Consider the following 21,045-nt stretch of genomic DNA (forward strand, 5'->3'; position numbering starts at 1 on the left):
GGGCTTGTTCACTTTCTCTCTACTATCCTGTACTTCAATTATCAATCTCTCATCTCTATGTTTAAACTCACCATTCCTGTGTCAAGTTTTGATCTACATGGGGTTTCTGAAGTAACGCTTTGTAACTCCTACTAAATTTGTGCTTTTGCCAAGTGATTTTCCATGTTTGCTGGTCTGATTCTTTACAAACATTTTTCTATTATTTTGCAAATTCCTTTGCATCTTTCCCCTCATGGACTGGTAGAGTCTCACTTATTTCTTCCACTTGTAACAATTGTCCAAGCTGAAAGATGGAGACCAGTTTTGGCCATTCACTTTTGTACTTCAGCACTGTAAGACCTGCACCAGCTGATGGAATGTACAATCTCAGCACACACCGACTCTTACAGCTTACTTGATGGATAAGGAGAGGTTTTATTGTTCTTAAATCCAAACCCTTTAATATCTTTATCAGGCCAGTCTACAATTTCAAAAACTATAGGAGAGTGCATGAATTACATCTGACTCCTGTGGAGCTTTTCTTATGGCTTTCAAGTTCTTCCTTTCTTCTGAACATAAGAATATAAGATTTGTCATACTGGGTCAGACCAAAGGTCCAACAAGCCCAGTATCCTGTTTCCAACAGTGGCCAAGCCAGGTCACAAGTACCTGGCAGGATCCCAAAAAGTCGATCCATGCTGCTTATCAGAGGAATAACCAGTGGATTTCTGCAACTCTACCTTAATAATGTTTTATGGATTTTTCTTCCAGGAACTTGTCCAAACCTTTTTTAAACCCAGCTACTCTAATAGATTTCACCACATCCTCTGGTAACGAATTCCAGAGCTTAATTATGCATTGAGTAAAAAAAATATTTTCTCTTATTATTTTTAAATGTATTACCCAGTAACTTCATTGTGATTCTCCTGTTCTTTGTACTTTTCAAATGTTTACTCTTTCCACTCCACTCATTATTTTATAGAGCTCTATCATATCTCCCCTCAGCCGTCTCTTCTGCAAGCTAAGGTGCTCTAACCTCTTTAGCCTTTTCTCATAAAGAAATCATTTCATCCCTTTTATCACTATGGTCACTATTCTCGGTACCTTTTTTAATTCTGCTATGTTGTTTTGCAGATGCGCTGACCAGAACTGAACAGAATACTCAAGGCTTGGTCACATCAAGGAGCAATACAAAGTCATCATGATATTCTCTGTTTTATTCACAATTCCTTTCCTAATAATTTATAGCATTCTATTTGCTTTTTTAGCTACTGCTGCACACTGAACAAAGGATTTCTACATATTATTCACTATGATGCCTAGATCAGTGGATCCCAAACCTAGACTAGAAGACCCACAGCCAGTCTGGTTTTCAGGATATCCACAAAATTCCACACTGAACATGCACGAGGGAGTTTTCTGAAGCTTTTACTACATAAAGTACATGGACTTGGTTTCACTCTAGTGTGGATTCTCTGATGCCATAAGATATGTCTTCTGACAAACTTTTACCACACATTACATGTAAACTAATTCTCTCTTGTGTGGATTCTCCGGTGGTATTTAAGTATTCCTTTCTAACTAAAATTTTTACCACACACTACATGTAAATGGTTTGAGTCCAGTGTGGATTCTCTGGTGGCGTTTCAAGTTTCCTATCCCACTGAAACTTTTACCACATATACTACATGTAAATGGTTTGACACCAGTGTGGATTCTCTGGTGGCATTTGACGTGACCTTTCTGACTGAAACTCTTACCACACTCAATACATGTAAATGGTTTCACTCCAGTGTGGATTCTCTGATGACATTTGAAAGTTTCTTTCCGACTAAAATTTTTACCACACTCACTACAGGTAAATGGCTTCTCTCCAGTGTGGATTCTATGGTGGCGGTTCAAAGATCCTAATTCACTGAAACATTTACCACATTCACTACATGTAAATGGTTTGACTCCAGTGTGGATTCTCTGGTGGCATTTGAGATGTTCCTTCCGACTAAAACGTTTACCACACTCACTACACGAAAATGGTTTCTCTCCAGTGTGGATTATCTGGTGGCGTTTTAGGATGTCCTTCTGATTGAAACTTTTACCACACTCACTACATGCAAATGGTTTTAAACCAGTGTGGATTCTCTGGTGGATTTTGAGGATGCGTTTCTGCCTGAAGCTTTTCCCACACTCAGTACATGCAAATTGTCTTTCTCCTATAGAGATTTTCTTTTGTTGTGAGACATCTGCCTTCCTACTGAAGCATTTTTCAGCTTGAATGAAAGACAATGGTCTCTCACCAGTATATTTTTTTCCATCTCTTGAAGAGACTTTCCAGTCACATAAGATTTTATTGCATTCATTATTTGAAATTGCTCTCTCTCCTGGTTGGAATTTTAGTTGTTCTGTGAAGTTTTCTTCCTGACTGAAGTTTTTGCATGTACTGAGTGTGGGAAAAGCATCAGTACTCATGAATATGTTTTCTTCTTTCTGTGTTTGGTTTATTATAAGGTCTTGCTTTTGAATGTTTTCTCCACTTTCAGAATATGAAAATGTTCTCTCTTCTCTCTCCATTTTCTGGGGATTTAATAAAGAGAACTCGGAGCTGTAAGATTCCTCATCTTGAGGGCAATGAGAGGGTCTCTTACCTGTATGTGTTTTTTGGTGTATTACTAAGGATTCCCTGCTAGAAAAGTTTCTCTTACATTCAATACAAGTGAAAGTGTTCCCTTGAGTGTGGATTCTTTGGTGTAATTTCAGGGTTACCTTCTGCTTGAAACATTTTTTACACTGTAAGCATGGAAAAGGTCTTGCTCCTGTGTTGGTTTTCTGATGCAATACAAAATGACATTTCTTATCAAAAGTTTTCCCACAGGTGTCACAGTAAAAGGATTTCTTCTCTTTCTCTTCTATTTGATGGAGAGAAGTCATTTGATCACAGTTATTATTCTGGAAGGGGCCCTCTGCTATCAGGTGACTCTGATGGAGGTCAGAAGCCATTTGATCACTGTTATTACTCTGGAAGGGTCCCTCTGCTATCAGGTGACTCTGATGGAGGTCAGAAGTCATTTGATCACTGTTATTACTCTGGAAGGGTCCCTCTGCTATCAGGTGACTCTGATGGAGGTCAGAAGTCATTTGATCACTGTTATTACTCTGGAAGGGTCCCTCTGCTATCAGGTGAGTCTGATGGAGGTCAGAAGTCATTTGATCACTGTTATTACTCTGGAAGGGTCCCTCTGCTATCAGGTGTCTCTGGTGCTCAGGGATGTCTGTGAGCTCCCCGTCACTTCTCTCACATGCAGTGACTCCAGCTGATGACTCTCCTGCAGGGTCTCGCTGCTTCTTCTCCAGTTCCTGATGACTTTGGCTAGTGTCGCCCACCTCAGTCCTCTGGGACAGATTTTCAAAGACATTTCCTGATGGTCTTAGTGTAAATGCCAATAGTAGAGGATGTTCTTCTCTATTCTCCTCCCTCTTCTCTTCCTTTATGACCTCATTGTCTGCTGGATATAAAAAGAAGAAATAATCATGTCAGTGACAACGGCACGGAAAGCTACCAATGACCTGGGATCAGACATTTTGAAGGATGACACAATGAGCACATGGGATCTCTAATATTAGAGAATACTGTAACTTAGCAGAAGGTTTAGGAGATGCCTGTGAAAACTCTTGTGTTACGCCTTTATAGACCTCCTGTGGTTTATTTATTTATTCATAAAACATATCCTGCCTCCCCCAATGCAATTATTCAGGGTGAATTACAAAAATACACACACATTCAATCACAAATAAAACAACATAACATAAAATGGATAAATTAAAAACATCTTTAAAAATAAAGTTTTCAAACCCTTTCTGCATGCTTTTAAATTACACTAGAGAGGCTTTCCACAAAAAAGAGGTAGCGATAGAAAAGGCTCTCTTACGTGTTTAGTAGCAATCAGTACTCACAAGCAGAGGGAACAGAAGCATCCCTGTCCCCTCAACCCTCAATGATATCGGAGGCTCATAACGTCGAAATGTAGAAGACAAACACTTTATTTCTGAATATCACCATCAGTTTCAACTAAGAGCCAGTGACGATCTTTTAACACAGGATTTGTGATATCTACCCCCTGCCTCTAATGTTGTGACATTTTTATTCGAGCAGCAATAAAGCTGTTGCAATACAGGAACTTTGGAGATCACACAGGTCCCTCCTTTAGGATTCCTGTAGTTCTGGGTCCTCTGAGCTTATAGGAAAATTGATTCTTACCTGTTAATTTTCGTTCTGTATTAACACAAAAAGAACCAATTTTCCTTTTCCTCTATGTACCCAGATCATTCCAGACTCCTGGGATGTATCTAAGCTCCCTTACCCCTGGTAGGACCGGGAGAGTTCTGCTCGTAGAACACTCTCACCAAAGCACATGGAAGCCGGAGCCCAGACATCCAAGTGATAGTGCCTAGCAAAAGTGTGCAACGACTTCCCAGCAGTTGCCCTGTAAATTTCATGCGGTGTCACCTGTTGTGACTCAGCCCAGGAGGTCACCTGAGATTATGTCGCATGCACCCCTAAACCTCCCAGCACCGGGCACCCTTTCAGAATGTAAGTCAACTCGATCGCTTCCTTTAGCCACTGCACAATTGTAGCATTAGATGCCTTACCTACCCTTCTTTGGACCACTCCACAGTACAAAGAGGTGATCTAATCTATGGAAATCATTATTGACCTTTAGATACCTCAATAATGCACGCCTCCCATCTAAGAGCCTAAGCTTCCTTGCATGAGACGTAGAGGAATCTAAAATCTGGAAAAGCTGGAAGCTCCACTGTCTAACTAAGATAGAATACTGAGACTACTTTAGGCAGAAAAGAAGGCACCATGCATAAAGAGGCCCCCGAATCCAACTTCTGTAAGAAGGGATCTTGACAGGACAGTGCCTGGAGCTCTGAAATTCACCTGGCTGAACAAATAGCCACCAAGAAAACCACTTTAAAGAGTCAAAGCCTTCTTTAGTGGTTCAAACCAAGCCTCACACAATTCTCTAATGACTAGATTCATATTACAAGATGGAGAAATGTTCCACACCTGAGGATGCAAGTTGTTAGCTTCCTGAAGGAACCAAACCACATCCGGATATGCAGACAGAAGATACCCTTGCATCTTACCCCAGAGACAACCTTCTCAGAGAGCTAAAGGCTAATCCCTTGACTAGAACCTTCCTGTAAAAAAAAAAAAAAAAGCCAAAATATGCGACACTGTAGCCTGAACAGGCTGCACGCCGTCAACAGCAGACTAGGACTCAAAGACCCTCCAAATTCACACATATGCCAAGGATGTAGAAGGTCACTTAGCCTGCAATAAGGTTGCCTAGCCTGAAATAACTGCTTTAGAATATCCCCTCCATTTCAGTAGTCTCCTCTTAGAAGCGAAGCCGTGAGACAGAAGTGAGCCATCTGACCCAAAAATATTAGGTCCTGACTGATGTCCGAACCTCAGCGGCACGTCTATGGCTATATTGATCAGATCTGGAAACCATGGTCAACATGGCCAATCTGGAGCTACCAGGATCATGTTGCTCGGATGTTTCTCTATCCGTCATAATCCCTTGTCCACCAAAGGCCACTGAGGGAAGACAGAGAAGAATCCCTCAAGTCCACGGCAGATCCAGAGCATTCCTTCCATACCATGTTCTCTTTGGCGGCTGTAAAACCGCAACACCTTTGTGTTCTCTTTGGTTGCCAATAAGTCAATTTGGGAATATCCCCATCTTCCGTGAATGAGACACATCGCTGCCTCCAACATGCTCCCATTCCCCGGGGTCTAGCTTTCTTTGACTGAGAAAATCCACCAGAATGTTGTCCACCCTAGCAATCTGAGACACCACCAGCCGCTCTAAGTGCTGCTCTGCCCAGAAAATCAACTCCAGGGCCTCTTGACCACTGCCTGATACTTGGTTTCACCTTGAAGGTTGATGTAGGCCACTGTCATTGCTCTGTCTTAAAGGATCTGTACTGGATGGCCATGTAATAGTGGCAGACAGGCAAGCAATGCAAAACGCACCACTCTCATCTCTAACCGATTGATAGACCATGAGGCCTCCCATTTTGACCACTAGTCCTGCGCCAACTGATCTTGACACACCACTCTCCATCCAGAACGGCTTGCATCAGTGCTGACTATTACCCACTTCAGATCTGCACCACAATCGAGATTGGTGCGAGTAAGCACCATGAAAGACTGTACCTGACTTCCCTCTCTATCAGAAGAGGAAGATGAAACTCTTCCAAGATTCCAGCAGGAGAGAAGAGTTCCCTGCAGAGGCCGCATATGTGCAAACGCCAATGCACTAATTTCAATGTTGATGACACAGAACCCAGAATCTGTAAACAGTACCAGACCCTAGTCTTTGAAAATTCTAGCAGATGCCAAATCTGACTCTTCAACTTCAGCACTCTCTCTCCCTGAGAAACATTCTCCCAGCCAACGTGTCGAACTGAGTTCCCAGATACTCTAGAGTTTGAAAAGGGACTAAATGACTCTTTGCTAGGTTTACCACCCATCCAAGAGACTTCAAATGCATCGGTACCTTTTGTACTGACTGTCGACAATGGTTCTCTGATTTTGCGAGAATGAGCCAGTCGTCCAGACACGAATGCACCAACTTTGAGAAATTACTACTTACTGATAATTTTGTTTTCCTTAGTGTAATGGACTCAGAACCAGTGGGTTATGCACCCCCACCAGCAGATGGAAACGGAGCAAACTGACGTCACAGTATATATATTCTCCTGCAGCACATCAGCCCGCCAGTATTCTCTTCAAAAGCCACTGTGGGCAGACTATCAAAAACTTGATTAATAACAGATAACATTTCTGCACTCAACCAAAAGTAAACACTGAACTCAGGAAAATAATATATAAACACTAATCTAGGGACATAATGAACACTTCCCAGGAATCCCTGGATCACGTAGTCACACAAGAGGACCATAGCACAACCATTTGGCAGCCAAGGGCGGGAAGCTGACTCCATCTGTCTACACTAAGGAAAACAAAATTATCAGGTAAATACTAAATTTCTCCTTTCCTAGCATATAGACAGATGAACTCAGGGCCAATGGGATGTACCCAAGCTACTCCTGAATAGGGCAGGAGGCTGCCCGTGGTCCAGACAAAACTCACGTGCAAAGGCTGCGTCCTCCCGGGCCTGCACATCCAGACGATAATACCTGGAAAAGGTGTGTAAGAAGGACCATGTCGCAGCTCGGCAAATGTCGACGGGAGACAACAATCTAACCTCTGCCCATGACACTGCCTGAGCCCTAGTGGAATGAGCTCTGACCTGACTAGGCAATGGCTATTCAGCGGCCACATACACGGCTGTGATTACCTCCTTAATCCAGCGAGCTATTGTAGCCCGCAAAGCCGGCTCACCCAGTTTACCTCCACCATGAAGGGCAAACAGGCGATCTGCCTTTCAGAAAGGTTTAGAAACCTCCAGATACCTCACGACATGTCTCTTGACATCCAAGGGATGCAACAGGTGATATTCCTTTGCATCTACTTCCTTATTCAGTGATGGCAAGGAAATGGACTGATTCAAGTGAAAATCTGAAACCACTTTAGAAAAGAAGGAAGAAACAGTCCACAGCTGTATCGCCCCTGGAGTCATATGAAGGAATGGCTCCCGGCAAGACAAGGCCTGCAGCTTGGAAATTTGATGCACAGAACATATATCACCACCAGAAACACCGTTTTTAAGATCAGTAACTGCAAGGAAAGGCTACCCAGTGGTCGAAACGTAGGGCCTGCCAAGAAATCCAACATCAGATTAAGATTTTGCAAGGGAAGCGGTAACCGCAAGGGAAGACGAAGATGTTTCACTCCCCTCAAGAAATGGACCGCATTAGGATGAGCCAATAAGGATCCACCATTCACCTGGACCCTAAAAACAAGGTGGCAATCACTGCAGTAGAATATTCATGCTTCAGCAAGCGAGCCTTCTCAAGAGCCATACCATAAGACAAAACAGAGTCTGATCTTTGTGAAGGACAGACCCCTGCTGCAACTGATCCCTCTGTGCTGTAAGTCGAAGAGGGAAGTCTACTAGGAGTCTTCGCAGATCTGCATACTATGATCACCTGGGCCAATCCGGTGCTTACAAGAGCACCAGTCCCCTGTGACTTTCGACCCTCAACTATTTTGCCCAACATGGGCCACGGGGAAGAGGCATAAAGCAGCTTGCCCCTCCAGCCAGGCCTGCACAAGAGCATCAATAGCCAAGGACTTTGGATCTCTCCTGTGACTGAGGAATCAAACTGCTCGACTCCCAGCCAGCTGCTGAACTGCAAGCATGCCAACCAGACCAGCCAGGCTTCCAGCTGATTGATGTTCCAGAGAGACTCCTCTGTATTCCAGTGGCCTTTAGCCGTTAGTTCTCGAATGTGAGCTCCTCAACCCTGGAGGCTCACATCTGTCGTGAAGACTAATCAGCCTGGCGATGTCAGGGAAACATATGAGCAAAGGCCCATGTTACCACCTCCAGGGTGGAAGCCATTGACCCCAGAACCTGCAGGTAATCCCAGACCCTGGGCATACGCATGGCCAACAGCAAGCGAATTTGAGACTATAATTTATGGATCCGCTCCTTGGAGAGAAAACCTTTGCCCATCCTCGTGTCAAAGAGGGCTCCCAAGAACTCCAGGGTCTGGAAGGGAACCAGGTGACTCTTTGCCACCTCAGAGACCGCAAGAGGCACAGGACTTGAGTTACCACCTCCCAACAGAGAGAATCTAATTTTGCTCGAATCAGCCAGTTGTTCAAATAAGGGTGTACCAGAATGCCATCCTTCCGAAGAGCAGCTGCCACCACCACCATCACCTTGGTAAAGGTCCTGGGCGTGGTCACTAGGCCGAAAGGCAGGGCATAAAATGGAAAGTGCTGCCCCAAGATCAAGAAGCGGGGGAATCTTTCGTGGTCGGGCTGAATCCCAATGTGTAAGTAAGCCTCCGTCAAGTCCAAGGATGCGAGGTACTCCCCGTTGTGCACCGCTGCAATCACCAACCGTAAGATCTCCATGCGAAAACGCAGCAAACGAAGCACCCTGTTCATCTTCTTTAAATCGAGGATGTGTCGGAAAGTACCTTCTTTCTTTAGGGCTACAAAGTAGATGGAATACCTGCCTGTCCCTTGTTCCACTGGAGGCACTGGCACAATGGCCCACAGCTCTTTGAGGCGACAGACGGTAGGCTGTACTGCCAATAGTGTGTGAAGCTTGCTGGGCAGACTGGATGGGCCATTTGGTCTTCTTCTGCCGTCATTTCATTTCTATGTTTCTAATACCTTTTGCCGGTAAGAGCATGGGGAGACGAGAAAAAGATCCCTCAGAGGCCGAGCAAATTCTAAAGCGTAACCTTGACTTATTACGTTCAAGACCCACTGGTCAGAAGTAATCTTGGTCCACTCCTCGTAAGAGAGAGCCAACCGGCCCCCGATTAGCAGCACCGAGGAGTGAATCGACCTTGCTTCATTCATAAGACTGCTCCACCCACACCCTGGACAGTACTCTACTGGGCCTGCAGCCACGAAAAGGCTGACTCCATGGCTGCTGACTGCTCGACGTTAGCCTGGCAGAAGAACCCGAAGACCTAGAAGCCAAACATCTACGATTTCCTCGAGAATGTGCTCGAGGGGGAAAGGAAGCCCTCACTTTCGGCTTATCCTCAAGTAATCTGTGAACTTTATTCTCACCCGAGGATTTGATCATCTCCTCCAACTCCTTACCAAAACAGCAGCTTACCCTTAAAAGGGCAAAGAACCCAGCTGCACTTTAGAGGAGATATCTGCCGCCCAATTCCTCAACCAGAAGAGTCTGCATGCGGAAAAAGAGGACATCATGATTCTAGCCCAGGTCCACAGCAGATCGTATAATGCATCTGCGCTGGAGGGACTCCGTATCCAAGAGGAACTTATCCATCTGGAGTTGCTGCACCCAATGAAGGCATGCACGTAACATAAAACTGCTGCACATAGCAGCCCGAGCCCCCAGAGCGGAAACCTCGAAAATCGTCTTGAGGTGAACTTCCAGCTTCCGATCCTGAAGATCCTTGAGCGCCACGGAGCCCAAGACAGGGACAGTGTCTTCTTAGTGACTGCGGACACCGCTGCATTCAACTTCAGGATCCCGAGAAGTCCAGCGCATCATCCAGAAGTGGATACAACTTGTCCATGGCGCTACTTACCTTCAAACTGGTGTCCAGAGTGTCCCACTCCCTGAAGAGCAAGGCGTTGACTGACATGTGAAATGGAAAGGCCGTTGCAGGACCCCGGAGGCCCATCATCACTGGATCCATGGCTCCCAACGCCGCACTCTCCTGGGGGGGCCTCAATACCCAGCTCCTCAAGAACTGTTCCTCACTACGAAATAAGCACACCACCCTGGGGTCATCACCAGCAAGCCCTGGAGCATCCGACTGTGACTCATTGGGATCCTGGTCCCCCATCAGTAAACCCCCCAGGAGGATCCGATGCTAGAGTGTGCTTGGGGGTCGAATCCCCTGCCGACACGGAAGGCTCGGACCTGATGGGACGGCAAACTTTGGAGACTCCAGCAACGTCTGGAGCTCCGGACCTCGTGGGGGCCGCAGGTGTAGCCCTCTCCAACTGCGGCTGCTTGACTCTCTTGGGGGCCCCGAATGAGACCTGCTTGCGGTGGCGGTGCCTACTTGAACGCCCAGCCTTAAAAACGCTGTGCAAAAAATGCACAAAGTTAGAGGAAAGAGAGGAGGATGAGTCAGAGCCCTCTCCAGCCTCCCTGTCAGAGGAAAAATCCCCGGCGGTTGCGCTGCGGACCTCCCCCGGAGGCCTCTGTCTGTGGCGATAAAGAGGGATGGGAATCCCCCTCCGCAGACCGCACGAACGCGGTCAAAATGGCCTCTGTTCCCACGTTAAGTGGGAAACGGGTCCCCTGATGGCTTCTGCACTAACCCGAGCCTTCCAGGCTCCCGGCACGAGGACGGCGTCCCCCATATAGCTGCCTCGGAGGAGGGTCCCTCAGAGCAAAGGCCGTCACGCAACAGACATGCGCGCGTGTGGCCCCAAAGACGCTACAGGCCGCGCCACGGTCGGTGAGCCCTAAGTGCAGGACCTGGAGCAATCCCGCACCGAAAACGGGAAACAGGAGAGACAGAGGGGAACCGTCCGAAGCGGAAGCCACAAGTTGGGACTTGCTGATCTACCTGCAACTGCTTCAAGAAAGCGTCTCTACCTTTTTCTTTTTTAAATGAAACAACTTTATGCTTGGCTGCAGGTCCTACCGTCCTTTGGCAGGGTGAGTGAACCGGGCTCTCTGGCAGCTGCCTCAAAGGGGCGAGCAACAAGGTCTCCGACCCTCTGCTCGGATGACTCAATTACCAGGGGGGATGGTCCCACTGGGACCTAGCAACCCCCTGGGAGGATGTAGACCCCTCTATAGATCTGTTCTCTATTTCTTTTCCTTTTTTTTTTTTACGTGTTCAGACTGCAGGAGTTTGCACCTCCACAATCTGCTGGAGACAGAGAAATATTGACGGACGGCAGGTGGCACCTCAACTTAAAGGCAGTGTCCGTCAAAAACTTCTCTGTCTCCATCTGCTAGAGGGGAGGCAAAACCCAGCTTTCTGGACTGATCCGGGTACGTAGAGAGAAAAATATCTATAATGCAATCCTTACCTACAGAGCTCAGGGTCTCATAATTCTCCTTCACATCCCTGTAAATCTCCTTCTGTCCTTCAGCTAAACAACTCCCTTCCTCCTGGGAGAAAGAGACAGCGATGTCCTCAAACGTCACCGGCACCTGAAACACAAACCAGAAACACTCAGGGACACGTGGAGGGGCTCAGCTGGCTTTAATCCCATAACATTTTATCATGGAAGAGGAGACCAGGACCCCTCATCCCCAGGAACTGCCAGACTTGTTCCCCTGGACTCAGTTTCCTTTCTGGACCTTGGGGTTTGCAAGTCTAATCCCAAAGATCCAGAATACCAATCGTCTCTGCCTGGATAAATCAGCGAATAATAAAACCCCAGATCTAACAGAGCATTATCCAGAACATCAGGAACATCTGATTCTGTCACATCAGGAGGGCTCACTGTGCTCTCATCCTCCTGATCTGCTCAGCCCCTAACCTTGGGTCATCTTTGATGCCTCTCCCTCCTTCTGCACATCCAAAACACTGCTAAAGTGAGTCAGTTCCTCCTCTATAACACTGCTAAAATCTATCCCTTCCTCTCTGAGCCAAAACCCTCCTCCCCTCTCTTATCTCCTCCTGCTTAGACTTCTGTAACTTGCTCTTTGCTGACCTCCTGCTGAATCGTTTTTCTCCTCTGCAATCTCTTCAACATTCAGCTGCATGACTTCTCTGTCTTTAACCTCGCTATGATTATGTAACCCCTCTTCTCAGGTCGCTACATTGACTCTCTGTCCACTTCCACCTACAGTTCAAGCTTCTCTCCCTCCCCTACCAATGCACTCACTCTGCAGCTCCTCACTGCCTTTCTTCTCTTCTCTCTCCCTTCCTCGTGGACGCCGTTCCTCTAATCTGTGCCTTTCTCCTCCTCCACCACCTTCCGATTCCCTGCTTTCTGCCTCGCTCTGCCGAGTGCCTGGAAGAGACTTCCTGAGTCCTTGGCTCTTGTTCCCTCTCTGGCCATAAGTGAATCCAGTGTAAAAACTCACCTTATTAATGCTGCTTTTAAATCCTAAATTCTGTCTAAGACACTTCTTCCAGATTCTTGTTTGTCGTGCATGTTTGCCTTGATTAGACTGTAAGCTCCCTGGAGCAGGGACCGTCTCCTATGTGTGTCTGTGCAGCGCTGTGTATGACTGGTAGTGCTTTAAACATGATCAATAGTAGCAGTAGTGCTAATCCTGCCATACGATTAGATATTTCAATGTCTCTGTGTGCATCGCATCGAGATGATTTTTCAAATTAGGAGACTAACAAAATACAATCAATGAATCAAATAAATAGCAGGGCAGGAAGAGTTTGGGGTCCTGGGCAGTAACCTGGCTCCCATTTCCAGTTATTTCCATGGGTCACATGCAGGATGATTAAGTGATGAATTATATTTAATGTAAAGTTCTGATTTTCTATAGTTTCCCCCTCTGTGACTCCCTGCGTAACTTCATAACCTGCACAAATTTGGTGACATAGAGAGAGGCTCTCTGGGGGTGGGAGGGACATTTTGGGGGCCTGCTCTAAACCTGTGTGGGTGACTTTAAATCTCAAAGTGGGTGAGATTTAGTGGCCCAGTTAGGGCTGAAGCTTGGGTGTACAGAGCACGCACAAGTCTGCTTTGAATATTATCCGGTGCAGGTGAATCCCAGGGCTGCAGACGCATTTACACTGCCTGTATGTAAATAGTATCCCCGCCCCAGCACACACCTCTCTCTTACTGTTACACGCACAACCCGAGGGCAATGTTCAGGGTGAAATTATTCTTACCTGATAATTTTCTTTCCTTGAGTGCTGCTAGACCAGTCCATTGCACTTGGGATGTAACAAAGCAACCTCCTATGTAGGGTGGGAGGAAGACAGGGCCTTCCTGAGTGCCCCAGCCTGAAGGTCTGCTTGAACGTCCAGCCTGCAGTGCTTGGTGAGGGCGTGCAGGGATGACCAGGTCGCAGCTCTACAGATCTCCCCTGAGGAGACTGACGAGGCCTCTATCTAAGGCTGGGAGGCAGCTACACTGGAAAAACCAAGCCCGAAAGGCTGGTGTCCCAGGCGCTTGTTAGTCCAACGGACCAGGGCTGCACCCTGACTCTGGAAGTAAGGAGAAGTCACTGACTCTTGTCCTCAGCTGCAGGAGACAGAGAACTACTGATGAGGCCTCTGACCACACCCCCTTTATGCAAAGTCTGACATCATAGGGGGGGGGGGCGGGGGGTCCTCCGTCTCCAGCAGATGAGGAGTGGGAAAATCCCAGGTGTAAGGGACTGGTCTAGCAGAAGAGAAGGAAAAGCCCATTTTCAGGCACAGTCCCGGGTTTTATGCACGGGAATTCTTTTTTAGATCAGGTCCTAAAACGTACAAAGTGAAAGTTGTACCATCCCCTAATTGTGTTCTCTGTTGTCCAGGACACGCATGAGGACGCTGACACTGTTACTCCTATTATATGTTATATATTATGTAAATATAAATATGTTAGCATATTTCCATTGAATTCCGTTATTTTATTTATGGTAAAGCCTGTAGCTGTTAAATGTAAAGCCTGTTTCTTATAAATGTTCTACTGTTTAAACTGTTATATGTAAAGCCTGTTGCTAATTTATTGTTTCCCTGTAAACCGAAGTGATGTATAACTATACGTACCTCGGTATAAAAGAATCTATAAATAAATAAATAAAAATAAAATAAACTCCTACTTATCACTTCTATAGCGCTCCCTGATGTACACAACACTGTACAAACACATAAGAGACAGTCCCTTCTCGACAGAGCTTACAATCTAATCAAAACAGACAGGGCAAAAGAGACTTCCGGAATTTCATTTAAGAAAATTATTCAAAAGGAATGAGGCTGTCAAGGGGGATAATCTGGGATTAAGATTTAAAAGCAGCCTCAAAAAGATTGTTTTTTAGATGGGATTTAAACAAGGCGAGAGAGGGAGCCTGAGGCAGCAGCTCAGGAAGTCTCTTCCCAGCACACGGTGCAGGCAGGAGGAAAGCAGGGAGTCAGGAATTGGGGGTAGAGGAGAAGGGCACAGATAGGAGGGACCTGCACGATGAGGGGAGTGCAGGAGGAGGGGTACAGGGAGAGATAAGAGAGGAGAGGTACAGGGAGAGATAAGAGAGGAGGGGTACAGGGAGAGATAAGAGAGGAGAGGTACAGGGAGAGATAAGAGAGGAGAGGGAGTGAGGAGCTGCAGAGTGAAGGCTCTTGTAGGTGAGTAAGAGGAGCTTGAACTGGGAATGGATAAGGAGACAATGTAGTGAGGTGAGAAGAGGGGTTATCTGGGTGCAGGGACCGTGGTGAGAGAAGTCACGCAGCTGAATTTTGGATGGATTGGAGGGGAGAGAGAGGGCTCACGGGGAGAGCGGTGAGGAGCAGGCAGCATTGGTGTAAGCGGGAGGAGATGAGAGAGCGGATAAGGGTTCAGAAAGGAAGGGATGGATGTTGGTGATGTTATAGAGGAAGAAATGACTCATTTTAGCAGTGCTATGGATGTGTGCAGAGAAGGAGAGAGAGGAGAGGAAAATGACTGCATGGTTAGGGGTTAAGGGGACTGGGAGGATGGCAGTGCTGTCCAGAGTAAGACAGGAAGAGGGGATGTGGGTTTGGTAGGAAAGATAAGGAGCTCTGTTTTGATCACGTTGAGTTTAGTGTGATTATTGGAGAAATTACTTACCTGATAATTTTGTTTTCCTTAGTGTAAACAGATGGACTCAGGAGCAATGGGTTATGCACCTCTGCCAGCAGATGGAGACGGTGTCAGGTTTTAAAGCTGTCATCACCCTAGATACACCCTGCAGCGACCTCAGCCATTCAGTATTCTCTTCAAAAGCCACTGTGGACATACTAACGAAAATCTTGAATACAATTTAATAACTTGATTAAGAACTTGATTAAGAACTTGTGACCGTAACTGTACTCACCCAAACATAAGCGCTGAATCCCAGCAATATCATAGATGCCCAGATCTAGGGATAGGGTGATGGCTTACCCGTAACCTCTTTGGGATCGAGATTCATGTGCGATTCCTTGGCATTGTTCATGGGCAGCCACGGATGCTGAGTCCATCTGTCTACACTAAGGAAAACGAAATAGTAATTTCTCCATTTCCTAGCATGTAGCCAGATGGTCTCAGGACCAATGGGATGTACAAAAGCTACTCCTGAATGGGGCGGGAGGCTGCCCGTGGTCCGGTTAGCACCTCCCTCGCAAAGGCTGCATCTTCTCGGGCTTGGACGTCCAGGCGATAGAACCTGGAGAAGGTGTGCAAGGAAGACCACGTCACTGATTGGCAGATGTCTATAGGAGACAGTAGCTTAGCTTCCACCCAGGATACTGCCTGGGCCCTAGTGGAATGAGCTTTAACCTGAAGGGGTAAAGGCTTCCCTGCTGCTACATAAGCTCCCGTGAACACTTCCATGATCCAGCGAGCTATGGTAGCTCGCAAAGCTGCTTCGTCTTGTTTCCTTCCACCATGAAGAACAAACAAGCGGTCCGTCTTGCACACCGGTTCTGTATGTTCTAGATATCGTACTAACAGCCTACTGACTTTTAAGTGGCATATCAGTGTCCTTATCCTCGAAGGAGGGAGGAGGGCTTTGTCCTGTTTGGAGTCAAACCGGACTCCCAGGTACTCTAAGGACTGGGAGAGCTTGAGACTGCTGTTGTCCATGTTCACGACCCAACAGAGTTCCTGAAGCAGGGATCTGACCCTGCTGGTCACCTGGAGGCTCTCTTCCAACAACTTTGCCCGGATCAGCCAGTCATCTAGGTAAGGGTGCACCAGGATCCCTTCTTTCCTCAGTGCCACCGCTACGACCACCATAATTTTGGAGAATGTTCTGGGGGCGGTTGCCAGGTCAAAGGGCAACACCTGGAACTGATAATGTCGGCCCAGTATCGTAAAGCATAGGAAACGCTGGTGGTATTGATATGAGATATGAAGGTAGGCCTCTGATAGGTCCAGGGATGTTAAGAAATCTCCCGGTTGTACGGCCATTATGACGGTGTGAAGAGTTTCCATGCGGAAGTGAATTACCTGCAGATGACGATTGATGATCTTGAGATCTAGGATGAGGCGAAATGAACCTTCCTTCTTGGGTACGATGAAATAGATAGAATGCCGCCCCATATTTTCCTAGGGTGTAGGTACCGGGGTTATGGCCCTCAAACTGAGGAGCCTTATCAATGTGGATTCCACTGCCAGATATTTGTGCTGGAAATGGCAAGCAGACATCATGAATATGTCCCGAGGGAAGCTGCGAAATTCTAAAGCATATCCTTCTCGTATGATGTCCAGTACCAATTTGTCCAAATTGATCTCGACCCACCGCTGATAGAAGAGGAATAGTCTGCTCCCTATCTCCTCATCCTGTGGATTGGTCGGCCAAACTTCATTGGGAGTTCGGGTCAAACCTGACCCCGAACCAGTTCTTTTTGGTTGTTGGCGCCGAAAGGACTGAGACCTTCCTGAGGGCCAAGATGTCTGAAATGACGAGTTTCTGTAGGGCCGGATGCGCTGGCAGCCCCTGACCCGACTCCTCATGGGCGAGGAAAGCTGCAGCCTCTTTTTCTTATCTTCTGGTAGCCGAGGCACTGGAGATTCACCCCATTTACTGTTCAGCTTTTCCAATTCGCTTCTGAATAGGAGGGATCCGTTAAAGGGCATTTTTATGAGGTTTGCCTTAGAAGTCGCGTCCACTGACCAATTTCGCAGCCATAGCTATCTTCTGGCCGCCACCACTAAGGCCACTCCTCTGGCCGAGGTACACACTAGGTCAGAGCTTGCATCCGCTAGGAAGGCCGCGGCAGGCTCCATCGCCTCTCTGGGATGCACCCCTGAGCTATCTGCCTCTCTCAAGAGAAGCAGACACGAGTGAGCCACCAGGGAACAACAGGAAGTGATCTGCAGTGTCATTACTGTTGCATCAAAAGCTTGCTTAAGGATGGACTCCCACCACCTATCTTGCGCATCCCTCAAGGCCGTTCCTCCCTCTACTGGGATAGTTGTTCGCTTTGAGATGGTGTGGACCAGGGCGTCCACTTTCGGGAATTGCAGGTGTTCTTTGCCTGCCGGGTCCAGAGGGTATAAGGCCTCCAAGGCCTGACCTCCTTTAAAATTGGCTTTTGGGGCGTCCCATTCCAGGTCAATCACCTCCTGGATGGCTTCCAGCATCAGGAAATAGCAAGAGGCTTTCCGTAGAGATACCAGGATGGGACTCCTCTTTGGTTCAGACATAGGGTCTGTGCCGGGAACTCCCAGAGTCTTCAGGGTCTGGGAGGCCAGGACTGGCAATTCATCTCTGTGGAAAGATCATAGCATGGGCCGGTACGGCTCTAGGCCTGGGGGGATTTCCCCATCCTCCAATGAGTCTGCATCCTCAATGACATCCGTGGTGTCTGGATCCCTGTCAGGGATACCCTTGGTAAGCCTGCGGATAGGGCTGGAGAATGAGGCCTTCCCAGCTGGGGCTCAGACCAGGCAGGGGCAGCAGCCGACTGCGCCTGAACAACGGTTTGAAGGCCCTGAAAGAATTCCACTCAAGAAATGGTCGCCGGGTCTATACCTAGCCCAGGAAGAACTGGGGTAAGCACCCCTGAACTGCCCTCTCCCGGGGAGGACGCAGCCCCGGGACTGCTCAGATCCGGGTGCTAACAGATAAGGTCCTGGCTGACCCATCCTCCGACTGGGAGAAGTTCTGAGAGTCCAGCCCTCCCTGGGCTTCCTCACAGAGCTGACACAGGAAGGATCCAGGTCAGGCTGCGCAGCCCTAATATGGCAGGCGGCAGAGAGTGGCGCTTGGGCTTCTTTGTTGCCGGAGCCACAAATCCGCCCCGACGCACATAAGCGACCAGTTTTGCATGAACGTATGCTTGTAGTCATGTGCTTAGGTGCGCGCGCACTTATGCGTTCGTTAGGCGCACAAAAGGGCCGGCCTGCACCGTGCATACTGACAGTCAATGAAGGAAAATGGCGCCACACCAAACTGGGCACGAGATGGTGCCGCCGCGGCCTGCCACGTGAAGTGCCCGCAGAGTCTGAAGTGGGGCCTGGCCCACCGGGGGGGCCGCTGAACCCGCTTGGCAACCCTCTTTCATTGTCCTAATGGGATTGTGAACGTTGTCTGCGCGCCGAGCAAGGAGACCGGAGGAAAGATTTACCAAAGCCCTTCCACGTCTCTGAATCAGAGGAGATCTTCTCTACTTACCCAGGATCAGCGCTTACTGGCTGAGTCAGAGACGGTCTCCAGCTGCGGGAGGAGAGGGCTTAGGCCGTCACCGCTGCACTCGGCTTCCTGCACCCGCTGCCTTTCAGCTGCTTCAGCAGCAAAGTCCACGCTGGGAACGGCTACCGGACCAAGGCAACTTCTGAGGGATCTCGGAAATCACCTCAGGAATTCTCAACTGGGGGAGGGACCTTTAGGTATCACCACAGGAGAGCGGGGCTCGATCTTTCTCCAATGTAAAGTTTCCTCTTCTAAAAAGAGTACTGTGTTCCCGATAGGGAAGGAACAATCCACATCTGCTAGGAGACAGAGAGATACTGGATGGCTGAGGTCACTGCAGGGGTGGATCTAGGGTAACGTCAGCTTTGAAACCTGACTCCGTCTCCATCTGCTAGCAGGGGAGCACATAACCCATTGATCCTGGGTCCATCTGGCTACATGCTAGGAAAGATGGAATAGAAAACCATGACAGAATCGACAAGAATGTGTGGATAAAATCCTAAAGCTTAGTAAAGCATGAAATACTTGAATAAAAATGGGGAAAAAAAAGCAACATCTGGAAAGCTCTGTGCCCTAATGCTCCTAGTATGGGAAATTCAGTCCTGGATCAGGAGGCAGTCATGGAAGAAGCTGACTTGGATGTAGGGACTCTCACCCTCTCCTCCGTTTCTGAAATCACAGGGGAGGAAACTGCCCTGAATCATCGTCCCTGGTGAAAAATAATCACCCTTGGAAAAGTTGATAATTCTAAATTATTTCTCTTCTAACAACATTTTCTAACGTCTTAATTTTCCTTCTGAGTGAAACACGATCTTAAATAGAGGCAGAGGAATTTGAGTATAAACGTCCCACCTTGTTCTCCAGCGCCTGCAGCCGCTTAGCCTGAGCAGAGATTTTCTTCTCCTGGGTCCCTGAGCGCAGCTCCAGCGAGGAGATTTCCCCTTGAATCCTTTCCAACTTGCTGCTCATTGTTGCTTCCAGCCGCACCAGAACCATCCACAGAGAGCCCAAAGTCCTGGGCTGCAGTGGATCCAGAGCCAGCCCTGCCCCCTCCTCTGACCCCGGGGGCTCTGCCAGGGGCTGCACTGAGGAGGGATCTGGCTCTGGAGAAGGAAGAACCCCCTTCCTGGGCTCCACTGAAGTCCCAGAACCCATAAAACCATCCATCGGTCCGACAGGAACATCCATGGGTGACGGGCGAGATTTAGACTTTCCCTTTCTATTCGATGTAGTCGGCATCAGAGACAGGTCGGGCTGAGGACGAGAGAAAGAGAGAATCTGGAGAGTTAACTCCCTCCTGTACTGGGCACTCTGGGAAGTAACACAAAACCCTGCAGAAAACTCTCTCAGCACCTTTGTATCAAACCCATCACATTTAAACAACGCTAACTCCCAAAACTCACACAGCCCTTTCCTCTCACACACATTGGAGAAATTACTTACCTAATAATTTCATTTTACTTAATGTAGCTATATGGACACAGGACCATCTGCTCCCCTGCCAGCAGATGGAGACAGAGTCAGATTTCAAAACGGACGTCACCCTAAATTCACCCCTGCAGTGACCTCAGCCCTTCAGTATTGTCTTCAAAAGCCATTATGGACATATTCTTGAAAAAAAAAACCAAAACTTGATTAACAACAGATTACAGTTACGGTTCTCAAACACTGAACTCCAGTAAGAATACAAATGCCCTGATCTAGGGACTGGATAACGGCTTACCAGTAATCTCTTGAAATTGATATCCTCTTCAAGGGCGAATCCTTGGCACTGTTCTTGGAAAGCCGTGGACGGAATGCTGAGTCCATCTGTCTACAGTAAGGAAAACGAAATTATCAGGTAAGTAATTTCTCCATTTCCTATCGTGTAGCAGATGGACTCAGGACCAATGGGATGTTCCTAAACTACTCCTGATCGGGGCGGGAGGCTGCCCGCGGTCCAATTAGCACCGCCCTCGCAAAGGCTGCGCCATCCCGGGCCGGAATGTCAAGGCGACAGAATCTGGAGAAGGTGTGCAAAGAGGACCCCGTCGCCGCTCGGCAGATATCGATAGGAGACAGCAGTCTAGCTTCCGCCCATGAGACCGCCTGGGCCAGTCTGGAGCTACTAGCAGGACTAATCCCCTGTGATGCTCGATTCTGTGAA

General features: G+C 47.7%; 1 protein-coding gene across 1 annotated transcript in view; it reads right to left on the minus strand.

Annotated features, from left to right (window-relative positions):
• Positions 1 to 996: 996 nt before the first annotated feature.
• Positions 997 to 21,045, minus strand: part of LOC115083679 (oocyte zinc finger protein XlCOF6-like) — a 36,847-nt gene continuing 16,798 nt past the window's right edge. Inside the window, exons 2-4 of the mRNA XM_029587637.1 lie at positions 19,752 to 20,153; positions 11,672 to 11,795; positions 997 to 3,479 (exon numbers count right to left, since the gene is read on the minus strand). Coding sequence (XP_029443497.1) covers positions 1,570 to 3,479; positions 11,672 to 11,795; positions 19,752 to 20,138 — 2,421 coding nt within the window. The 5' untranslated portion in view covers positions 20,139 to 20,153 and the 3' untranslated portion in view covers positions 997 to 1,569. The remainder of the gene's footprint in view (positions 3,480 to 11,671; positions 11,796 to 19,751; positions 20,154 to 21,045) is intronic.

Source organism: Rhinatrema bivittatum, chromosome 2 (assembly GCF_901001135.1).
Source record: "Rhinatrema bivittatum chromosome 2, aRhiBiv1.1, whole genome shotgun sequence".
NCBI lineage: Eukaryota > Metazoa > Chordata > Amphibia > Gymnophiona > Rhinatrematidae > Rhinatrema > Rhinatrema bivittatum.